Below are 20,326 nucleotides of genomic sequence, written 5' to 3'. Positions count from 1 at the left end.
CAGTACCTTAGTTGGACCTTTTTATATAAGCTTCGAGGTTTCTAGGTTTTTGTTGGAATAAAAGTGCGTGAATTTACCAAAAGGTGGGTGTACTCGGGATTTTTTGGGGTTTTATTCTTCTAGAATAGAGTTTCATGAGGTTATAAGGAACGATTCTTTCTGTCGACCCCATAGGGGTGTTTCTTTTTTGTACTGCTTGCTGAATTATAATGAAATGACTGACCTATTTCCTTAAAAAAAAAAAAAGCTTTTATAAACTTTGAGAATTAATTAAATTAGAAGGGTAATTAAGACATTTATAAAATATATTTTTATTAAAATAAATAAATAAATAAAATTTTCACGACCCACTTTTCTCTCTCCATTATGTTTTCTCCGCAATAACTAACTCCGATATTTTCTTTTTATTTTCTGAAAAAAATAATAATAATAATAATAACTAGCACATGCGGAACATATATAGAGGAAGAAGACTAGTTATTATTATTATTAACTAAATCAATAATAAAAAATACTTGGCCGGTCCACGGTGGCGGATCCACATGTTAACACGCCAGTCACCAACTCGCCCCCACACAAACTGTTAACGGAGAGAGAGAGGGAGAGAGAGATGTTGAAGCCTTTGATTTTACAAGTTGCAGTGAATATGAGTGAGTGAATTACAGTAGGTTTTGTTAGGGTTTTTGCCACTCACAGTTTTTGGCACTGAAACTTCGTCTCCAAGGTAAGGTACGGTCCTCCTCCTCCAATATTACTACGATTTTCAGATACATATTCGCCTTTCCTTTCCGTTTTATGTCGTTTTGTCTGTGACTTTTGATGAGCTGAATTTTGGGTCATATTGTTTGACTTAATCGTGATCAGTAACGAAATGGGGTTTGGGAATTGTATAATTCAAGGATTGTATGTAATTTTCGTTTCAGATTGTTTATACTTTCAATGGGTTCTTGCTTTAGGGAAGATGTGAGCACATTTGCCATGGTTTTACTTCAGTAAATATTTTTGAAATGCTGTAAATTATTGCATAGTTGGGAAGAATTTGCAGTGAGTTATCAAAATTTTGTAGACTTCAATTTCCATCTTTTAGCTAGTTTTCGGTTTCTGTTTCGATAATAAGTTGTGCATATTGCTCTCATTCTAGTCTTCAACATGAACTGTGGAGGAAATGAGGACTTGGAATATCGAGCATCGGCTGTAGGTGACGTGAATGCAAATTATGTTACCGCTTTGCCCCCTATGAGTCGTTGGTATGGTCAGATTTCTGCTCCTGCCGATATCATAAGTAGAGATGGCGCAAAGGAACAAATGGTGTGCAACAACCAGATGAATTCGGAAGATTTTTCTGGTTATATTTTTATGTGTAATGGACGAACAAAACCAGAATGCTATATGTACCGAGTTTTCGGACTTCCTGCTGGAAGAAGGGAAGTTATTGAGAAGATTAAGCCAGGGATGAAGCTATTTCTGTTTGACTATGAGGTGAAGTATCTTTATGGGGTATACGAAGCAACCACTGCTGGAAAATTGAACTGGGACACAGCTGCTTTTGGTGGGAACTTCCCTGCACAGGTGAGCTTAGATTTCTTATCATGTCGTTACCTCCCAGTGCAGAAGGGCATCTGTTTAAGATCGTAATACCACGGTATATTTGAAGTTTTACTATCCCTGTTGGAATTCAGATAGCTACATGTTTCACTAGGCTCTTCCACGTGTGATTGACATAGTTTAGATTTTCATTGTTCCTTCTAAATTGTTTGCCAGTGAACGTATTCAGTTTTATTGCAATTGATGCTTTATTCTTCTCTTCTGATTGAGTGGAAAGCATCAATCCTCTTGCGCCCCTCTTCATTACCCTTTTGAACTGCCTTTTTCTCATTCAAATTTTGCGTATAGGTGAGATTCCATATCTACAAGGAATGTCTTCCTCTGCCAGAGAGTTGTTTCAAACATGCTATTCGAGATAACTACCAGACAGGCTCCAAAAAATTTAATCCAATTCTCAGTAGCCAACAAGTAAGTTTCTCCTCTAAGTAGAGTCAGTTCGATTTCTTATTCCTTAATAAATTGGATTTTTGCACTCAAATTTTAGTTGATTAATTGGTGCAGGTAAGTCATCTAGTATCAATGTTCAATCCTCTTACAAAGCCGTCATCTGCTAAATATGACCATTACCCTGTAAAGAATCAATTTCAATCCCATTCAAGGCTTCCTCCTCCAAGTTATCCATACTTTAACTTGATAAACACCAGTCATACTCCAAAAGCGTCACTGCCTCCAAGCTATTCTTCCATGTATGGCAGACTTACTTCACCAGCCTTGGAGCCTCAGTGTACTCAAACGAGTGTCCTGCAGCCAGAACATGTTGGTTATGGATATGCACCACAGATGGGCTACATTAATCCTGCAGTGCAACCGCAAGCCAATTCAGCTCCATATCAGACATCTTATACTGTAGAAGCTGGGCAGCCGTACTTGCATGGAGTACCCAAATCATATGAAAGGTACTTCTCCTTATGCAGCTTGATCCCCATACTCTAACCCACAGCATGCATCTTTGTTTAGTAATGTATGCCAAGACAAAATTAGATTAGTTTAGCTTTGTTTTTTGGTCACTTGGAAATTTCCAGTCACCAAGAAATTTTCCTTAGTTAGGAAATGTAACCTCTAAAATGCTAGCCACAGAGTATCCTGTTTGGGGAGTTGTGTTTTTAAGATATCAAACAACACTTGATATTAACTTGTATGGTGAGATTGGATGACTTTCCTAAAAAAAAAAAAAGGAAAAGAGATGGGGAATTTAGGTAATCTGGAAAACACTATAAGCAGGGAGTGCATTGCAGAAGAGCAAGCTTAAGAAAAACAGTGTGGAAAAGTATAATTCCAAATTCTCCTTAATAGCTGAACCAGCATTGAATTTCTTAATTTCTTTTAAGGTTTTGGAGGTTTGATCTCAAATATGATCTTTACATGTATATTTATTCATTTGTCTGTAATGTAGAACTGAAGTTATCAAGGTCCTTGTGTTGTTGCCGTCACAGGTATGAGGCTGCTGCACAGGCTATGGTTCCTACTCATCAATACACTGACTGGAGATATGAGTACAATCAGTTACCGTCACAGACCCATATGCAGATGCAGGAGAATGCTGCTCAACACCAGAGTCTCTATCAAGTGCCTGCAGCCCATCATGTTACACAGCCTATACAACAACACGCATCGAGATTCGAAGAGCCTGGGCCTGCTGTGAGGACTCTTCCCATTAGATCATCAAATACCTGGACTCTGCAAATTTAAACTGGGTAGGCAGCATTCATTTTGCAGGTCATAGTTGACTGTGACTCCTAGATATATGCAAATTACATTTATATGATAAATATATTACAGCAAGATGATGCGTAGATTAGCTTTGAGTGATGCTGCAGCATTTCACTTGATCGAAATCATAGTACTCATTTGAACTGGTTAGTACATCCCTTATATTATTGATGAAACTAATAGCATTATGCCATCATATCACTTTGCATGAGAAAGAAGACATGTTCATTGGCTTTGATCCTCTCTATGAATATCAATGCCTAGTGATAAGTTACAATACTATCACAATCCTTTTTACCAACCAGTATATGGTGTAGGGGGGGCCATAATCTGGATTCTGGAGTAATGCTGTTTTGTCACTATAAGTTAAATAAATTATTGCTTCACCAGCAATAATGGATTGGATTTGTGGGATCATTTCACATTGTGGGACGTTGACTTGACCTTGACCTTGACCTAGACCTATCCATTGTTGTCTTCTCAAGGTACCAAGTCTGCACTGTAGTCTACTAGTCTTGTCTGGAAATTTCTTCCCTTTTAAATGGACGCGGTGGATTCACATCCAATAGGGAATAGGGAAGGGAATGTGGTCATATAGCACTAAAGCTCTTTCTCCACACCATCCATGGTCTAGTGGTTGACTGGCTCTCTTGATCGTTGACTCAGAGACATTTCAATGCTAACTAGGAATATCACCTTAATGTGCTTTACAATGACTAGTGGCAGGGATTCTCCACTGCATATTGTTTTTTGTTAAAATTTCCTCGTCAGCTTTATGCATGCCCTAGTATAACATCAGATGTATAATATATACCCTACTATCGCTTTTGATGAGTGCAATCAGCAGCTTACGCAGATGCATTTGCATTTGCATACATATATAAAAACGTTTTGAGTTTACGGTTTATCTCAGATTCGTTATTCGTTTTTATATTTTTGAACTGCTCCTGCACCAGGATTTCAAGTCTTTACTTGAATTATTAAAGAGCTGGAAAAGAGGCGTTGAAGTGGGCCAGAAAGACTTGTGCAGTCGTCAATGAGATTTTTTTTTTCTTTTCGTTTTTGTTTGGGCCAGTTGTTTAGTTTAATGCTCTATCTTTTTAAGGACTCTAGCACTAAGTCTATATAATCATCATATCTTGTTCTGCTTTTATGGGGTTAGTAGTGAGCAGGTATCCAATAACAGCATATTATGCTACCTAAACAGGCATGCATGGCCCTTTTCACTTTAGCTTACCTTGTCTCCTCTGTGTCTCTTTTTTTTTTCCTTTTCTTTTTTTCATTTCTTTCTTCCTTATTATGCTTTTTAAGAGGGGAAAAAAATACATTTCTTTATCAACTTCTGACTTCATTGTAAAAAGAAATGTTACAAGACAGACAGTTATAAACTACTTAAAATTGTTAAAATTTGAAAGTTGAGACTCTTCTTAAAAAGTGACAATAATGTCTCAAATTTGCACAATGATGCAAAATTGACTCTCAGAGATGTCGTAGCTAAATATTTGATAACTAGTTTGCTGAATTGCTTATTCCTGATATAATCATATTGCTTGTCCTCAAAGAAAACAAAGCTATTACCATCATGTTCTTTCCATTTCATGATTCTCCTTCTCCCTTATAGTTTAGCCTTTATTACGGCTAAGACATTGAAAATGCTATTTTGAAAGTGAATGATTGATAGTAGGTAAATGTAGTAGAATGAGATGGACCCAAGTGTGAGTCAAATTAAAATAAATGATTATAGATGATAATTACGAGTATTATACTAAAAACCTAATTAACAATTTAAAATGGCTAATCCAACAAGTGGAAAACATCCCATGTGGTAATACCGGACATCCCATTGTATCATCGGACTTCTTCCAATCAAATTGTGAATACCATAATCCAATTTAAAATTTGAACCCTAAACTTGTTTTTTGGGTCCAAAATAATTCATCATGCACAGAGTAATGGCTAGCTGTTTCCTCCAACTCGTGTGGTCACTAAGCTTTGCGCATTTGACTGCGGGTCGCCCGTGTTCTGATTTTTTTTCCTTTCTTCTTAATCTTTTGTTCCAAAAATTGAGTTGAGTGTAGCTCCTACATATTCAAGTTTTCAATACGTGAATTTACTATCGATATACGAATGATAATGAGATATGAAAATGGCGAAAGTGTTGTTACAGTACCTGAGGTATCTCGGACTTAAATATTATTTTTGAAAAACTCATTTTGGTGAATTGAGAGTGTCATTAGCTTGGTGCTGTACTTACTTCCAATTGAAAGCGTAAGGTATCTCATTCATGAAATATTGTCGTCCCTACTAAGATTAATAATGACCTAAACTCCGAAAGGTAGAAATTGCCAAATTTATCACGAGAACAAAATGTTTTTGACCCTATTCTTTGACCAACAAAAAAAGACCTTATTTTCTAAACTATAAAATGACTAGGAAACTGGTCAGGAAAATGCCAAGGAGGTTCTAGTATTCTCAATAGAAAAACAAAAGACCCCGTTCCTTACCTTTTTTTTATCTGACAGAAAAGAAAGATGCGTTTTTTTTTTTGATAAGAAAAACCACATTAATATACTCAATACATTCTAGAAGACGGTCGAGTCGAATAAATTAAAATAAAAAGTTGAGAGAGGGGATATACAGGAAGATCTGAAAGTCATATTGTCAAGTTTGATTATCTCCAAAAGAGTGACCATAATTTGTCAATGCATCTGTCGTAAAATTTACTTCTCAGAAGATACGGTGAAAATAACATTCATCTGCCGTGAAAACGCAGTTCGTTTCAACTTTCAACTAAACTAAAATCTTTAAATTGGTTCCCGGTAATAAACCGGAATAAACTGTCACTCAACGAAAAACGCGTTTTTAAATTTTGAAGAGAGACTTGAAAAAGTGGGCCATCCCTTTTAATCCGATATAAACAATAATAAGAGAAGCAGCAGGAAAGTTTATTAAGCGGAATCGTTGGGAAGTACATATAAATTAGATTAGATAGGGAGGAGAGGTTTTGGTTTCCATTTTCGGACTCGACGACTTGCTTTGCTAGCTCCTCTCAGAATCTGAGAGCTGAGAGAGCTGCTTCTTTCTTTTTTATTCCGGAATGGGAAACTGCTGCTCCGACGACGCCGGCGGCCAGACGGCCGTCGGCGGCACCGCCGCTTCTCACGGCAATCCCAACGACGCTCACAACGACGCCGTCGATCACCTCCTCAAGACCCGCGGCTACCACGGCCTCTTCTCTCAGATCGAGGTTCGAATTTCTTTCAATTTTCTGATTGCGGTTTGAATTCGTTTGAGATCGTTATGCTTACAGGACTTGAATTCTTTTGAGCCGGTGACTGTTGTTAGAAGCCAATGTAGTCAAAGAGTCGAGGAATTTAGTAACAATTTTGAAGGAGTGAGACTCGAATTGGATTATTTTCATACAAAAATAATTTTTGTGTTCGCTTCGAACTCACAGTCAAAATCGTTGGAATGTTTAGCACTTTTTCTTGTACAGCTGAAGCTATTTTTTTTCTTCACTTTTCTGTGTGTTTGAGTCATGAATTTGCTGCCATTTGAGCTTTGCCTAGTCTTGTTTTTGCGTCTGTGATACTGACATTTCTCTCCTGCAACAGTTATCCTTGGCTGCTAAAGACTTGCGTGATCGGGACGTGCTCTCCAAGGTTTGTTACTCTAATTATATCAGGAGTCATTACTCTCATTTCTACTGCTAAATCCATAAGCTATTAATTTTTCAGCATTGATGTCTTTGCCGTCTGCTTTACTTCGCTTTCACTTTCAATTCCAAATTTTATATAAACAAAGCTCTCAGACTTTGCTCTCTGAAAGATGAACGCTCATCAAACTGTTACTGTAGCTATATTCAGTAGTAAGTTAAAGAGGCTAAAAATCATGAATCCTTGTTCAAAATTAGGCACTTCTTCTGGTCTTATTTTATAAACCTGAGGTAGCTTTCATAGCTCAGTTTCTTTTACAGTGTTAGCAATAGTTTGTTTGGGATGTCATGCTCTTTAATAAGTTATTACAATGTTAATGATGCTCCTCCCTTGTGTTCCATCAATTGTGTAAATCTTTCTTCTGTTTCAGGAATATCAGTATGTTATTCATGAATTTTATTTTCTATAGAGTGATCCCATGGTGGTCGTATATACAAAAGGAAGAGATGGAGGGCTTGTAGAGCTTGGCCGCACTGAAGTAGTTCTAAATTCATTAAATCCGAAATGGATCACAAAGCATAATGTCACTTATCATTTTGAGGTCGTACAGACTTTGGTGTAAGTTTAAAGCTTTGATCTCTTTCCAAATCCAGTGAATAAGTTTTTGGTTTTGCACCTTTGCAGTTATGTATAATGTGGAATGTTGTAATAACAGGTTTCGCGTGTATGATGTCGATACTCAGTTTCACAATGTGGAAGTGAAGGTACAAATTCATGATGCTCTTCCCAGATATTAAATTTTTCCTTAAGCTAGGCTTAATCCTCCCTTTACGCATAAACTCAGTTATTGAGGCAAGGATACCTTCTCATTTGGGATAATGGCATAAAGAATAGAAATCTTCTTCATCTCACTCTTATCCAAGTCCTTCAAGCATAACAGGTTCTTAGTGGATTGTTTTACTTGTGCAGATGCTTAAGCTAGATGAGCAACAATTTCTTGGCGAGGCAACTTGTGCATTGTCGGAGGTGTGGTATAGTGATCATTCTCTGTGAACTAATCATACAATACTATTCCCCATGATATATTCTACAAATTGCCAAAAACTCTGGCAACTTATTGAATATTTTTATATTATTTTTCCCCCTAATAGATAGCTTTACCATTTCATTTATGAAAAGTATTGATAAAATAGAAAATCCTTGAATCCATTTCTAGTCTTTACTCGAGCGAGAGGGCTTGTGTATGTTCCTCGATGTGTTCAAATAGAAGGTCTATGACTTTTCGATCTGTTACCAATACGTTATTAATGTAAATTATTATATTGAACAACAATCATGAAGGTCTGGCATCTGATACTCTTTCCTGTTGATTCGTCTTCCTACCCATGCAGATAGTTGCAAAATCAGACAGATTATTAACCCTGGATCTTGTATATAGAGAGGAATCGAGCAGATCAAACCGTGGAAAGCTCATTGTGCACGCTGAGGAGTCTGTTAGCTCAAAGACAACGATTGAGATGAGTTTGAGGTGTTTAGATTTGGAATACAAGGATCTCTTCTCCAAAAGTGTAGGGACTGCATACTTTTCTATATCTTTGGTTATCTTTTATTAGGCAATATTTGTTCTACCGCATTCTTTGCCAAATGGAAATGGTTCATGTTTTTGGCACTTGCTCTGAATTGTCTTCCAGGACCCTTTTTTGGTAATATCGAAAATTGCGGATAGTGGGATCACAATTCCAGTTTGCAAAACAGAAGTCATAAAGAACGAACTCAAACCTGCATGGAAGCCAATATATTTGAATATTCAACAAGTTGGAAGCAAGGTATAAACAAGTTCTTTTCGTGCTAGAATATTTGAATTTGTGGAGATTGAGTTGGCTGGGTGTTCTTTGTATATTTTGCAACCAAGGATGTCCTCAGTTGCTTAACTAACTTCATAGTTTTTTTTTCCTTGCCAACCTCACATTAACTGAACTTGTCCATAATGTGGATGTTGCTTGCTGTCATTATAAACAGTTGCTTGCATTTAGAGCTCCACCTTGATAATCATGTTACAAAAACATTAAGATATCATTATGATATAATATTGATGTGAATATTTGCCAATATGAAGCCATTCTTCTTTATTGATTATGATATAATATTGATGTGAGTATTGTGCTTCTCCTCTCTTCTTATTGAATAACTTTCTCATTTTAATTTTTCTAATTACTTTGCAGGACAGCCCCTTGATAATAGAGTGTTTTAACTTCAACAACAATGGCAAACATGATTTGATTGGGTAAATAAATATCTATTCTTTCATCTTGTTCTCTAATATCTGTGCAATGGATGTAACTATGCTTTTCGTTGGTTTGTTTATTCATTTAATTTTCAACACAACTCTGCTTTTGTGTTGAATGAACAGAAAAGCTCAAAAATCACTGGCTGACCTGGAAAAGCTTCATACTAGTGGACAAGGAGAAAATTTATTTATACCTGCTGGGCATGATCACCACAACAAGGTAATTATGTTATTCTGAAGTTGACTTCCATGAAAATTACTCTTAATTTACATGTTCTCTGACATCAATGCAGACACTGAAGAGTCAACTATTTGTGGACAAGTTTACTGAGAGTGTTCAACACACGTTCCTTGATTACTTGGCTGGGGGCTGTGAATTAAATTTCATGGTGGCTGTTGATTTTACAGGTACTTATAATATTTATTCTACTATACCATCTCTTTGTTTATTTCTTGTTTGGAATCAAATAGATGTGTCTCTGCATGGTACACTAATACGATAGAATTCAGATTCTCACTAGCGTTTCTTTGAGCCTTGAAAACTAATAAAGTATTGCTTCAAGCACAGTAGCATAGCATGGCTGAAAAGCTGTTTGCTATTGAAGGGCGTTAGTGTATCATAGTGTTGTAGTTATCACTTATCATTATTTCTCGCTTATTACTTTTAATCTTTCCTTGTAGTTTCAGTCATATGAATGTAAGTTTGTTCACAATGAATCAATCATTTAATACATGTTAATCTATCTTCTCAAGTTTACTCATATTCCTTTATTATCAGCTTCAAATGGGAACCCTCGCCTGCCCGATTCTTTGCATTATATAGATCCTTCAGGAAGAACCAATGCATACCAGAGAGTGAGAATCAGGTCCCTTTTATTACAAATTTGCACAAACATCACTTTCTGTGGACCGATATGATTGTGACATTTCTTTCCAGGCAATCATTGAGGTTGTGGAGGTGTTGCAGTTTTATGATTCAGACAAGCGCTTTCCAGCCTGGGGATTTGGAGCCCGACCAATTGATGGTCCAGTTTCTCATTGCTTCAACTTGAATGGGAGTAGTCATCACTGTGAGGTGAAATAGTTTAAGATCAGAACTTGCTTTTGTTACCTTAAATTCTGTTGCATTTTTGCTCCGTATCAAGGACTATATAAGTCTGCTTCTTTCAGGTTGAAGGAATCCAAGGAATTATGGTGGCATATTCAAGTGCCCTCCAAAACGTTTCTCTTGCTGGACCTACTCTTTTTGGACCCATAATCACTACTGCTGCATCAATTGCCAGCCAGTCTCTTGCGAATGGTGGACAAAAATACTTCGTTTTGTTAATAATCACGGTGAGCATTATGGGGTTAAATCTGTGTATATAATATCCATAGGTCTTTTTGCTTACTCCAAATTTCCTTTTTCTCGAGTTTCAAACACAGTTTGATCATTCAATTTTACTGCCGTAGGATGGAGTAGTCACAGATCTCCAAGAAACCAAAGATGCCCTTGTGAAAGCATCTGACCTGCCATTGTCAATCCTCATTGTTGGAGTAGGAGGAGCTGACTTCAAAGAAATGGAGGTATCTCATAAACTTCTGCTATAATGCTGAAATATCTTGCATAGGAGTACTGATAGTTTGTTATTTTGTGGTGGATACTTGAATAAAACTCTGAATGATACATAACTAATTATTTCCACTTCCTTGCTGTTGAGATTTTGGATGCTGACAAGGGTGACAGGCTTGAAAGTACGACTGGGCGTGTTGCTTCACGTGATATAGTGCAGTTTGTACCATTCCGAGATGTACAAAGTAAGTCTTGATACATAACTATGCGCAAAATATATAACTACAGAAGAAGTATAGTAGTTTTAGCAATTCCTTCATGGTGATGAGTAATGTTCCTTTGACTTCAGGTGGAGAAATTTCCGTTGTTCAGGCGCTTTTAGCAGAATTACCATCTCAGTTTCTGACTTACATGCGATCCAGAAATATTAAACCAAATTTGTGAACATGTAAACAACTGTACATATGAAGATTCATGTTCTACTCTTGATTGTCATGCAGTATGAGCCTGAAGGTTTTATTTTACTTTTCCTTTTTGGTTGCACGCAAGGCAATCCTATTGTCCTTTTATCGCAAAGAACAATTTTATGTTGCACCATCATGTTGGAGTTGGTATTGATGCCCACAGCTGCACAGTCCTGGTAGCATTTGTGAGACTGCCAACTTGAAGTGCACACAATTTTTCTTTCCCAGGCTTTTTGGTTATACAACTAGTGCCGCTCAACGTGAACATTTAAGGAGGCAGGATTGTTCTGTTGCAATGGGAACACGTTTCTTTCAAAATCAACAATTGGAGAAAGCTGTGAAGAACAGTACTTTTCAGAATAGAAATACAAGTGTTTTCGTATGAAAATTGTAGTTCTGTAAAGTGTTCAAATATTACATAGGGCTTTTTCCTGGACTTTTTCTTTCCAAACTTTTGCTTGCTTTTTTCGTCGGTTTGTTTTTGTTATGCCCCATGTGTTCAACATTACAGGTTTCATATTCGAAGCAGACCAGGAACGACATGTTGCTGCGTGCCGACGCATGTGTTTCCTTTAGAAAAAGCGGCATTATATTTTTCGCATTTTTTTCCCGGTAGCGTATGAAGTTTTTTTCGCTGATAAGATCAGTGCTTGTTTTTTTGGTTACAAACGGGGCCTAGTAGGCCCAAACAAAAAAAACCAAGAAGACTAAGAACTGGAGTAAGTACTCCTTCTAGCTCTAGACACAGAGGCTATGTCATCAGTGCTTTTCGATACTGTGTTAATTTGCCTTTTTTTTTTTTTTTTTGTGGAAGGGTGTTAATTTGCTTTGCATTAGAGAAAGTTACGCTTCCAATTCTCACAAATCTTGATCTCGGTATCAAGAAAATGTTATGGTCTTGGCAACTTTTCTCATTACATATTGCCATAATGCATTGGCTGACTTTGGAGCCACCAATATGGGTTCTATTTGGTACATGAAAGTCCCTTATTTTGTTACAGGTCTCTACGGACGTGATTTGACATCAGGCACTAACTATCGTTTTAGGTAGTTAATTAGTTTTTCCTTTATCTATTGTAATTGTTTTCTTCAGTTGTTTTTCCTCTGTACTAGTAATTGTTACATTCAGTTGTACTTGTTTAGCTTGTATTTTCTTATGGCAAGGTATTGGCATAGCCCCCTTGCTATGTACCTTTTGTTTCTTTATCAATAAATTCGGGTAAGAGCGCTGAGTTTACTCTTATTCAGCTTTTTTTTTTTTTTTTTAAAAAAAATTGTCCGGAGAAAAGTTGTATTCCAGGATTGTCTTACTCAGATTGTAAGGTTAGCTTTGACAAAGTTCAAATCAAAGTGGATGGGTCTTGATTAATTAACGCATTTAATTAGGAGAGGCTACTTACAACGTTGCCAACTCAATCAATTTACAGAGCTACGGTCTCGTTTCGGCAATTATTAAATTCAAAATTGTTTATTTTTTCTCAGAATTAGAAAGAAAAAGAAAAAAGCTTAAAACAACGAACTATTGTACAGTTCACGTACCGATTCCGTTACAAAAATAAAAGAGTGGTTATATTCGAACCTTCAAGTTAGTACGTGGACCTCAAACTTACCCCTCTACAAAGAAAAAAAACAAAAAAACTTAATGCAACAACCATTAATCAACAATTGACAAAACCCAGATTACACAAATACAATAACAGGATTGAAATCAAGAGCTAAACAATAGAGATGTAATTCCAATGGGATAGCATATGAGCAATTGTCAATTTTGAATCGAGAAAGGAAAAGAAAAAAAGGCATAGATATCATGTAGAAACGACAGATAAGGTCTTCCACCTTTATGCGATCAATGATGATGATTTTTTTTTTCTTTGGAAACTTAGTGCCTTGCCAAATCATATCAGAGACGAATTACAGATGAACTTATAAGAATTTTTTTTATTTTTAAAGTTTTTTTTTTTTGGAGAGGCGGGAGCGAGTCCTCTCGTAACCCTAGCGCCGCCCCTTATGGGCTGCTTCCAGGGAGGTCCCGGTCGCCTCCATATCCTTATTTGTCTTGACGATTGTGCCTTGCGGCAGATTGTTTTCATTATCGATGTGAGGGAAGGTGAGCTGCAGTTTGTTTGGCAGCGGTTTTATTCAGCTTTGGGCAGAGACTCCACCGTGGACCTCTCCGTGGCAGTGGTCTGGGGAAGAGATCCGGGATCTGGTGTGAACGGTGTCAGCCTTGTTATAAGGATTGGCAGATTTTCAAGGGCGGGACTGGGCTGTTAGAATCGGTGGCTGTGCTGGGTGCAGACGATGACAGTATTGGGCGACAGTTGAAAAGTCTGGATGCCAAACATGAATGGGGTGTCCAGATCAAATCTGGCTAGGGCATTGGGTTGTTGGGCCTAGCTCAATCCATGTTATCAATGGTTCCAACCCGTCTAAGGGTAAGGAACCAATAGTTGTTTATTAGGTTTTCCTAGTATCAGTTATCTGTCTTGTGGAAGTACTTAGGTTTAGTGTACCACGATTGCGTGCTCGACGTTTTAAGTTAGGTAAAATAGATTGTCTGCAAGGCGAGATATTTTTATGTGGCATAGACTACTCTGAGCAGAAATGTTTTATTGGAGTAGTCATTTGTACTATTCTTAATCTATGAACCGGGGCACACTATTGGAATGTTCTATTTTCTCACAAAAAAAAAAAGAAAAAAAAAAGAGTTTTTATTTTTACTTTTTATCTATATAAGGATGAATGAGAAGAAATATAAGTGTTTATCACAAATGCCAATTAAGAAAATGTAGAGGAAAGAAAGGGGGGGGGGGGGGGGAAAGAAGAAGAGCAGGTGCAAAGAGAAGATAAAATAAGAAGCTTAGAGCATCTTTAGCAATACTAGTCATTTTTGAGTCAAATTTTAGCTAAAGTAGCTAAAAAGTCATTTTAGCTAGCCACTTTAAAATTAAGTCTGCATCCCATGCAGTGTATCCCAGCATAGCCAGACTAATCACTGCACCGTAGACGCACGAACCATTGGGTGTTTTAACTAAAACAGGTCCCTCAAATCTGCTGGCCACGGGATGGAGTTGGGATTCGAACTCTAGACCTGTGGGTTCCAGACTAGACAGCTCGACCAACACACCACACCACGTGGTTATAATATCATCCTTGAAAAAATAAAAATCTACGGTCATAAAATATAACTAAAACTGCGGACTTTAGCACACGAACACAAATTTGGCCAAAATCATATATTTTTATTTTCTCACCAAATTTTTTTATTCTTAATTAATGATTTTTATACACTGCTTGAACGTAACGTACTTAAGAGCATGATGCAAATTTTTCTTATAATTTTTTTAAGTCGGAAAACAATAAATTCATAAGAAAGAAAACGCGTTTGAGATTTTAATCTTCCATCAATCAGAACACAGTCTGGAGTCTCATTTTTTTAAATTTTTTTTTTTTATTAATACAGCGGGACAAACCTAAATTGAGACTTCTAGAAAAAAATACCTTTGCTACTAGACTTTGACTAAAATCCTAGTTTTCTAGTAAAAAGTTAAAAGCTGCATAATCATATTCGAGGTACAGCATGCTTCATACTTCTAAGTCATGGAGTGAGTTGGTCAAAAGAATTTATAAAAAAAAAAAACAAAACGAAAAGATCGAAAATATAAAAAAAACAAAACTAGATTGGTCTAAAGTCTTCCATCAAAATATAAAAAAAACAAAACTAGATTGGTCTAAACTAGATCGAAAACGGTGATCAACATGCGCGGTCCTAGTGCTAGTTTCAAAAGGAAACAAGAAACTTTGAATCAAAAGCCTTAAAGTTGGACCACATCTGTGCTTTTTAACTGAGAATTTTTTTAGTTAAAAGTTTAACTAGCATATATATATAGTCCGTACTGTATCTAACCCTATCTCTCCCTCTTCTATCTAGCTCTTTGATCCCTCTTTCCTTACGCTATCTTCTTAATTGATCTTGTGGGATCAACTCAAACTAACAAAGTGGATCATAGAAAGCATGGGAAGAGGGCCTTCCCTCGTGATGGATCGGAGGAGAGAGAGGAAGAGGGTGGTCAGGATCAAGTAGGGTTGCTCCCAGCGGCGCCGTTTTGCTCATCATCATCCTCAGCTCGATCTGAACAAGAGATGTCTGCCATGGTCTCAGCTCTATCACAAGTTATTAGTGGAAACAGTAGTACTGATACTAACCAAAACCCTGCACTTCAACTTCCCCAACAGTCCGGCGCCGCCGTATTGGAACATGATCAATCCCATCAACAAGCGCCAGATCAAGGTTGATATGATACTCATGATTATGTAGACCATGTATATATAATTATGTATTAGTAATTGCAAGTTTTTTTATGATTAACTAACTAACTAACTAACTATATATATATATATATATATATATGTTAGCGTCACTGATCCAGGTATATAAAATTCCAAACAATACAGATGGTTCTAATTAGTGATAATTTCATCAATTCGTTTCCAATTGCTTCATCTTTCATATTCACTTTATTACTTTTATATAGACGGTTTTCTTGTTTTTCCCTAAAAGTGGAATGAATTTCATGTATGATAGATTTAGGGTACGTTTATGAAAAGTGCAAAATTAGTAAGAAGCATCATATAAAGATAATATGCATGTATGATGATTTGGCTATATTGGAAACCATTGACGTGTTGACCTATCTTAATTCTCATACATTTCATGATATATCGATGCATATATTGGAAGGCGTCAAAGTATTGATCGACCTATCTTAACATCCATTTCATGATCACTTATATCTGATCTAACATCACCACGTACTTGATAATACATGAAATAAGTGCACTGTATATTTTTGTGCATATATGATTCATAACAGATTTACTCGATCGATTTTATGTGACCTTCAATATATATTTGAAATAATAAATTAACTAACACAGTAATTCATGTGTGTGAAATGTGAAGGGAGTGTGAGGAGGAGACACTATAGAGGAGTGAGGCAGAGACCATGGGGAAAGTTTGCTGCCGAGATTCGTGATCCAAAGAAGGCAGCCCGAGTGTGGCTTGGAACTTTTGAAACGGCGGAGGCTGCTGCACTTGCTTACGACGAAGCAGCTCTCAAATTCAAAGGAAGCAAGGCTAAGCTTAACTTCCCGGAAAGAGTGCAAGGGACGAGTGAATTAGGCGGTTACCTCACAACTAACACAGTTGCTCATCAGCCTCTCATTTCTGATTATCATCATCAGCAACTGGTATACCCGAATAATATCCCTAATACTGGTCAATATTATCCACAATTTTATGGGAACTTAAACTATGGTCAGACAGATCAAAGAATTTATTACCAGCCTACTACGTCTTCATCTCCACCTTTTATACCAATATCTCAAGCACAAGAAGAAGATCAACAACAACAGCAGGCCTTAAGCTTTCCTATGCCGGCGTTTGGTTCATCTTCTTCCAATTTGGATCCTGAATATCCACAGAACAATACTGCAAGAAATTTTGACAATAGTCATTCGAGAGGATAGTATCCGCAGACAGAGTTAGAATCAATTGACCGACTTTGGAATCGATCTCCTCAACTCTCCAGTATATCTATAGTACAACTCACTACACTGTTGCTTTGAATTTTTATCTATTATTTGTTTGCTTCATGTCTTGAATCAATTGTAACTCTTTTTGTTTTTTAACGAGAAATACCAAAAGTTCTATTATTTCAGAGAATCATAATAGTATTTTCAGTTAGATGGCAAGACAGATGCCCACTAGGGCTAAGACATCAAACCAACTCTACCAGAAACTGAAAGAAATCAAGCAAATCAAGGAGAAAATTGCTCAATAATCAATCAGTTAGACCCTCAATTATTTTGTCATTAAAGAAAATTAGCTGAAGTTCAATATAGGAGTTAGTCTAGAAATGTGAAAATAATTTCAACTCGGAGCAGATATATCAGAAGGGATTCAGAGAACAAGGGCTTAATATATAGTAGAACAAGGGCGTAATATTTTAGTAATGTGAAACTCAAAATTTCAAATGATGCGCAGACATATTTATGGTCATTGAATTCGGCTGTGAGCAGTAGTTCGTCAATATATGCTTATCCCCACCCGTCCCTGATAGTGATATATCACTGCTCACCGCCCAAATGTGTTTTCTCTGCAGAAAGGATTCTAAACGTTCCCTATACGTTAAATCCTTATCTAGGAGGTTTTGAATAACCGGACATACATTAGTCTAGCTACTTATATCCTAACCCTAAACCTCTCGGTTATTGAGATGATTTCAATTTGATACACACTTCATAAGGTTTGTTATCTGTCTTGTTCTCTGCCTTTCGATTGGCTTCTCTTCTATAATTTTGAAATTATTTCCGCACGGCCAGTGTAAAAGGTAAATTCCTTCTATGGCCAATTGGACAATTTTGTACCTATTTTTTTAAAAGAGAACAATTTGATACCAGAAATTAGGCTCCGTTTGACCTTTTGATATTTATGTTAAATTTTCAGTTGAATATCATGATAAAATTGATAATTAGAATCTATTTATAAAAATAAAATAAAACAACATGAGTTTTGTGGATTGATGACCATCAGCCCTAGGTCTTCATCATTTTTGGGGTCATTTGGGAGCAAATGAACATGAATTGATGCTTTTGGGTTAGGAAAAATCATCCAAATAGTGTCTGAATTTTTCCGGACTATTAACTTTCATACTTATATTTTGAAAAATATCAAAATGGTACATGACGATTTAAGCCTGACCCAATTTTCGTACATAGGAACAGTAAAAACGTTAATCCCGTTAACTTTTGAGGGTAAATCTAGTACTTCATGTATTCCATTACAGCGAATCAAAGAGTGGAGAAGAGGGCTGTTGGATTTCATGATAAGCTTTCTGCACTTTTCATTGATCAATGCATGGAATCACAAGCAAGCACTTTCATGTTTAGGAAGCAGAAACATACCAACACAGCATACCCCAACCGCCACCCTCACCATGGCCCTGGCCTCCATGGGGAATAGCGCCCCCAAGAAGTACGACGAGATCGACACCAGAGAAGCGCGCGCATAGCATCACCATCAACACCGTAAAGCTCACAAAGCTCTGAATCTAGTGGCCGGAGCACCAATCTCAGCTCGCAAAGCCCAAATCCAACTCCACCACCCTTCTTCTTCTTCCCAATGCAACAATCCCAGTCACACTGCTTCACTCACTCACATACACACACGGCAATCCATACAGCACCTTTAAGAGAAAGAGAATTAGAGAGAGAAACCATGCATCTTCCTGATTAAACTGTCCTTGGGTCCTCGTCCTCTGGCTGCTGCTGCGTTTCGAAGCCATAAACATCCATGTGCCAAACAAGTGAGTCTAATCCGGATGCCCCTATGCCGTAAGGGACGTTGGCGCCATGTTACCTGGAACGCGGGTCGTTTCGATACGGATACGCGGTACGCTAGTGTCTATGGTACGCGGTACGTTAGGATATCAAAATTATTGTATTTAATAATTTATGAAATTAGGGACACTAAGTTTTCCTAAAGAAAAAGAAAAGAATTATTTGCATTATCCATATATTCTTAACTGGATCTAGTATGACAAAACCCTTAATCATAGATAAATGGGCCGAGACTGCTAGTCATTTATTAAAAAACTTAACCTAAACAAATATGAGGTCTTCGTTTAGAACTCCACCGTTGCAGAGCCAGTAAAATAGAAAAAAAATTCTGCTGAACAGTACAGAAAAAGGAATGAATTGTGAAGGAGAATAAAGAGGTAACGTTGGGTTGTCGAGGACTAGACTTCTAGAGGCTTCCCATCGCCTTGAAGAGGACGAAGAAAAGCAGATGCTGAGTTGCTGATATGATGCAGAAGGGAGAGATGGTTGGATTGCTGGGTTTAACGATCTGGATCGCTGATGTACCACGTTTCGGTACGTGCGATCCGGAACGCGGTTCGCAGCACAAGTGGGCGATCCCGGTAACTCTCTTGGGTTGCAAGCTTCCGACGAAAACAATTTGTTAGCCTCCTCCTCCTCCAACTTCATTCCAACCGTCTTCCTCTTCTTCATCATCTTCTTCTTCTTCTTCTTCTTCTCTTCCATTCTATTAGGCCTCTGCCGCTTATGAAGCTCATGCTCTTATGAGCCTTATGCCGTCGATGATGCCTTTCTTCTTCGCGGTCACTGGTGGCTAGGTTACTTCGAGATATTTTGGGGGATATAACACACCTGAAACAGAAATAAATTCATATAACAACAATACACATTTGCTTGAAATCGAATCGAAAACTAGAGGAGCTGACCTTAGTCTGTAAACATTATATAATCGAAGATCATGGCTGACGAAGCATAATTGACTTCAAGAGGAAGACAATGGCTGACGTCATGGATCTGAAATAGAAGATCTTGAGCGGCGGAGGTGGAGAAGGGGTCGTCGATGTCATCGCAGGCGGTGCGTGAGGTGGAATACGAGCTTGAGGGTGTAGCTATGTAAGTGACGGAGACAAATAGGATGAGCCAAACGGGGAGTTTCGGGGTGGCTCAAGGAGATTGAGAGCCAGGACCAGGTAAAGGGTGCCCTGTGGAGCTCCGTATCTAATCCCAAACCACATAAAGTATCAGATTTACCCCTCAAAAATTAACGGGGTTAACGTTTTTAAATTGGGTAGAATTTAAATCGTTAGGTACTATTTTGATATTTTTTTTCAAAATATAGGTATGAAAGTTAATAGTTCAAAAAAGTTCAGACACTATTTGGACGATTTTCCCTTTATATTATATTGAAGATGACATAATTGAATTTTATGTATAAAAATTAGTTGTCATGATTTGAACACCCACGAGACTATTTTTTGTGGATTAGACATAGCTTGGTGGAGTAGTCTCGTGGATGTTCAAATCACGACTATTATATTTCTTCAACATAAGATTCGATTATTTCATCTTCAACATAACCCAAAATCATTAATTCATACCCCTAAAATGATGAAGAACGACCATCAACCCACAAAACTCATGTTTTTTATTTGTTTTTATACATATATTCTAA

The 20,326-nt window shown here is 37.3% G+C and overlaps 3 protein-coding genes across 6 annotated transcripts; all 3 read left to right on the top strand.

Annotated features, from left to right (window-relative positions):
• The first annotated feature begins 572 nt into the window (after positions 1–572).
• LOC112175619 lies at positions 573–4,546 on the top strand. Of its 4 annotated transcripts, XR_002926550.2 has the most exons (7): positions 574–729; positions 1,142–1,569; positions 1,894–2,013; positions 2,107–2,501; positions 3,039–3,299; positions 3,385–3,461; positions 4,272–4,546. XR_002926550.2 is itself a non-coding variant. In XM_024313323.2 (6 exons), exons 2-5 carry the CDS (start codon positions 1,150–1,152, stop codon positions 3,292–3,294), a joined length of 1,191 nt encoding a protein of 396 aa, XP_024169091.1. In that variant the 5' UTR covers positions 574–729; positions 1,142–1,149; the 3' UTR covers positions 3,295–3,299; positions 4,272–4,546. The 4 variants fall into 4 exon arrangements, 3 of the variants coding, with proteins under 3 accessions (XP_024169093.1, XP_024169091.1, XP_024169090.1); XM_024313323.2 differs by lacking the exon at positions 3,385–3,461; XM_024313325.2 differs by lacking the exon at positions 4,272–4,546 and having other exon boundaries at positions 573–724; positions 3,039–3,511.
• A 1,704-nt stretch (positions 4,547–6,250) lies between these two features.
• On the top strand, positions 6,251–11,725 carry LOC112175617 (protein BONZAI 1). Its single transcript, XM_024313319.2, has 16 exons — positions 6,251–6,562; positions 6,930–6,977; positions 7,441–7,589; positions 7,687–7,735; positions 7,941–7,997; positions 8,363–8,539; positions 8,663–8,797; positions 9,194–9,255; positions 9,382–9,478; positions 9,552–9,666; positions 10,037–10,113; positions 10,196–10,333; positions 10,429–10,593; positions 10,711–10,824; positions 10,959–11,055; positions 11,160–11,725. Exons 1-16 carry the CDS (start codon positions 6,413–6,415, stop codon positions 11,252–11,254), a joined length of 1,725 nt encoding a protein of 574 aa, XP_024169087.1. The 5' UTR covers positions 6,251–6,412; the 3' UTR covers positions 11,255–11,725.
• Positions 11,726–15,213: 3,488 nt separating this feature from the next.
• On the top strand, positions 15,214–16,999 carry LOC112177333 (ethylene-responsive transcription factor ERF113; the record flags this gene model as incomplete). Its single annotated transcript, XM_024315629.2, has 2 exons — positions 15,214–15,565; positions 16,238–16,999. Coding segments are annotated over 2 exons (918 nt in total), but the record flags the coding sequence as incomplete, so codon positions are not given.
• Positions 17,000–20,326: the final 3,327 nt, after the last annotated feature.

This window comes from Rosa chinensis, chromosome 7 (genome assembly GCF_002994745.2).
Source record: "Rosa chinensis cultivar Old Blush chromosome 7, RchiOBHm-V2, whole genome shotgun sequence".
Classification (NCBI taxonomy): Eukaryota; Viridiplantae; Streptophyta; class Magnoliopsida; order Rosales; family Rosaceae; genus Rosa; species Rosa chinensis.
Note: the sequence above shows the minus strand (reverse complement) of the source record. Positions and strands in the feature narration are given on the sequence as shown.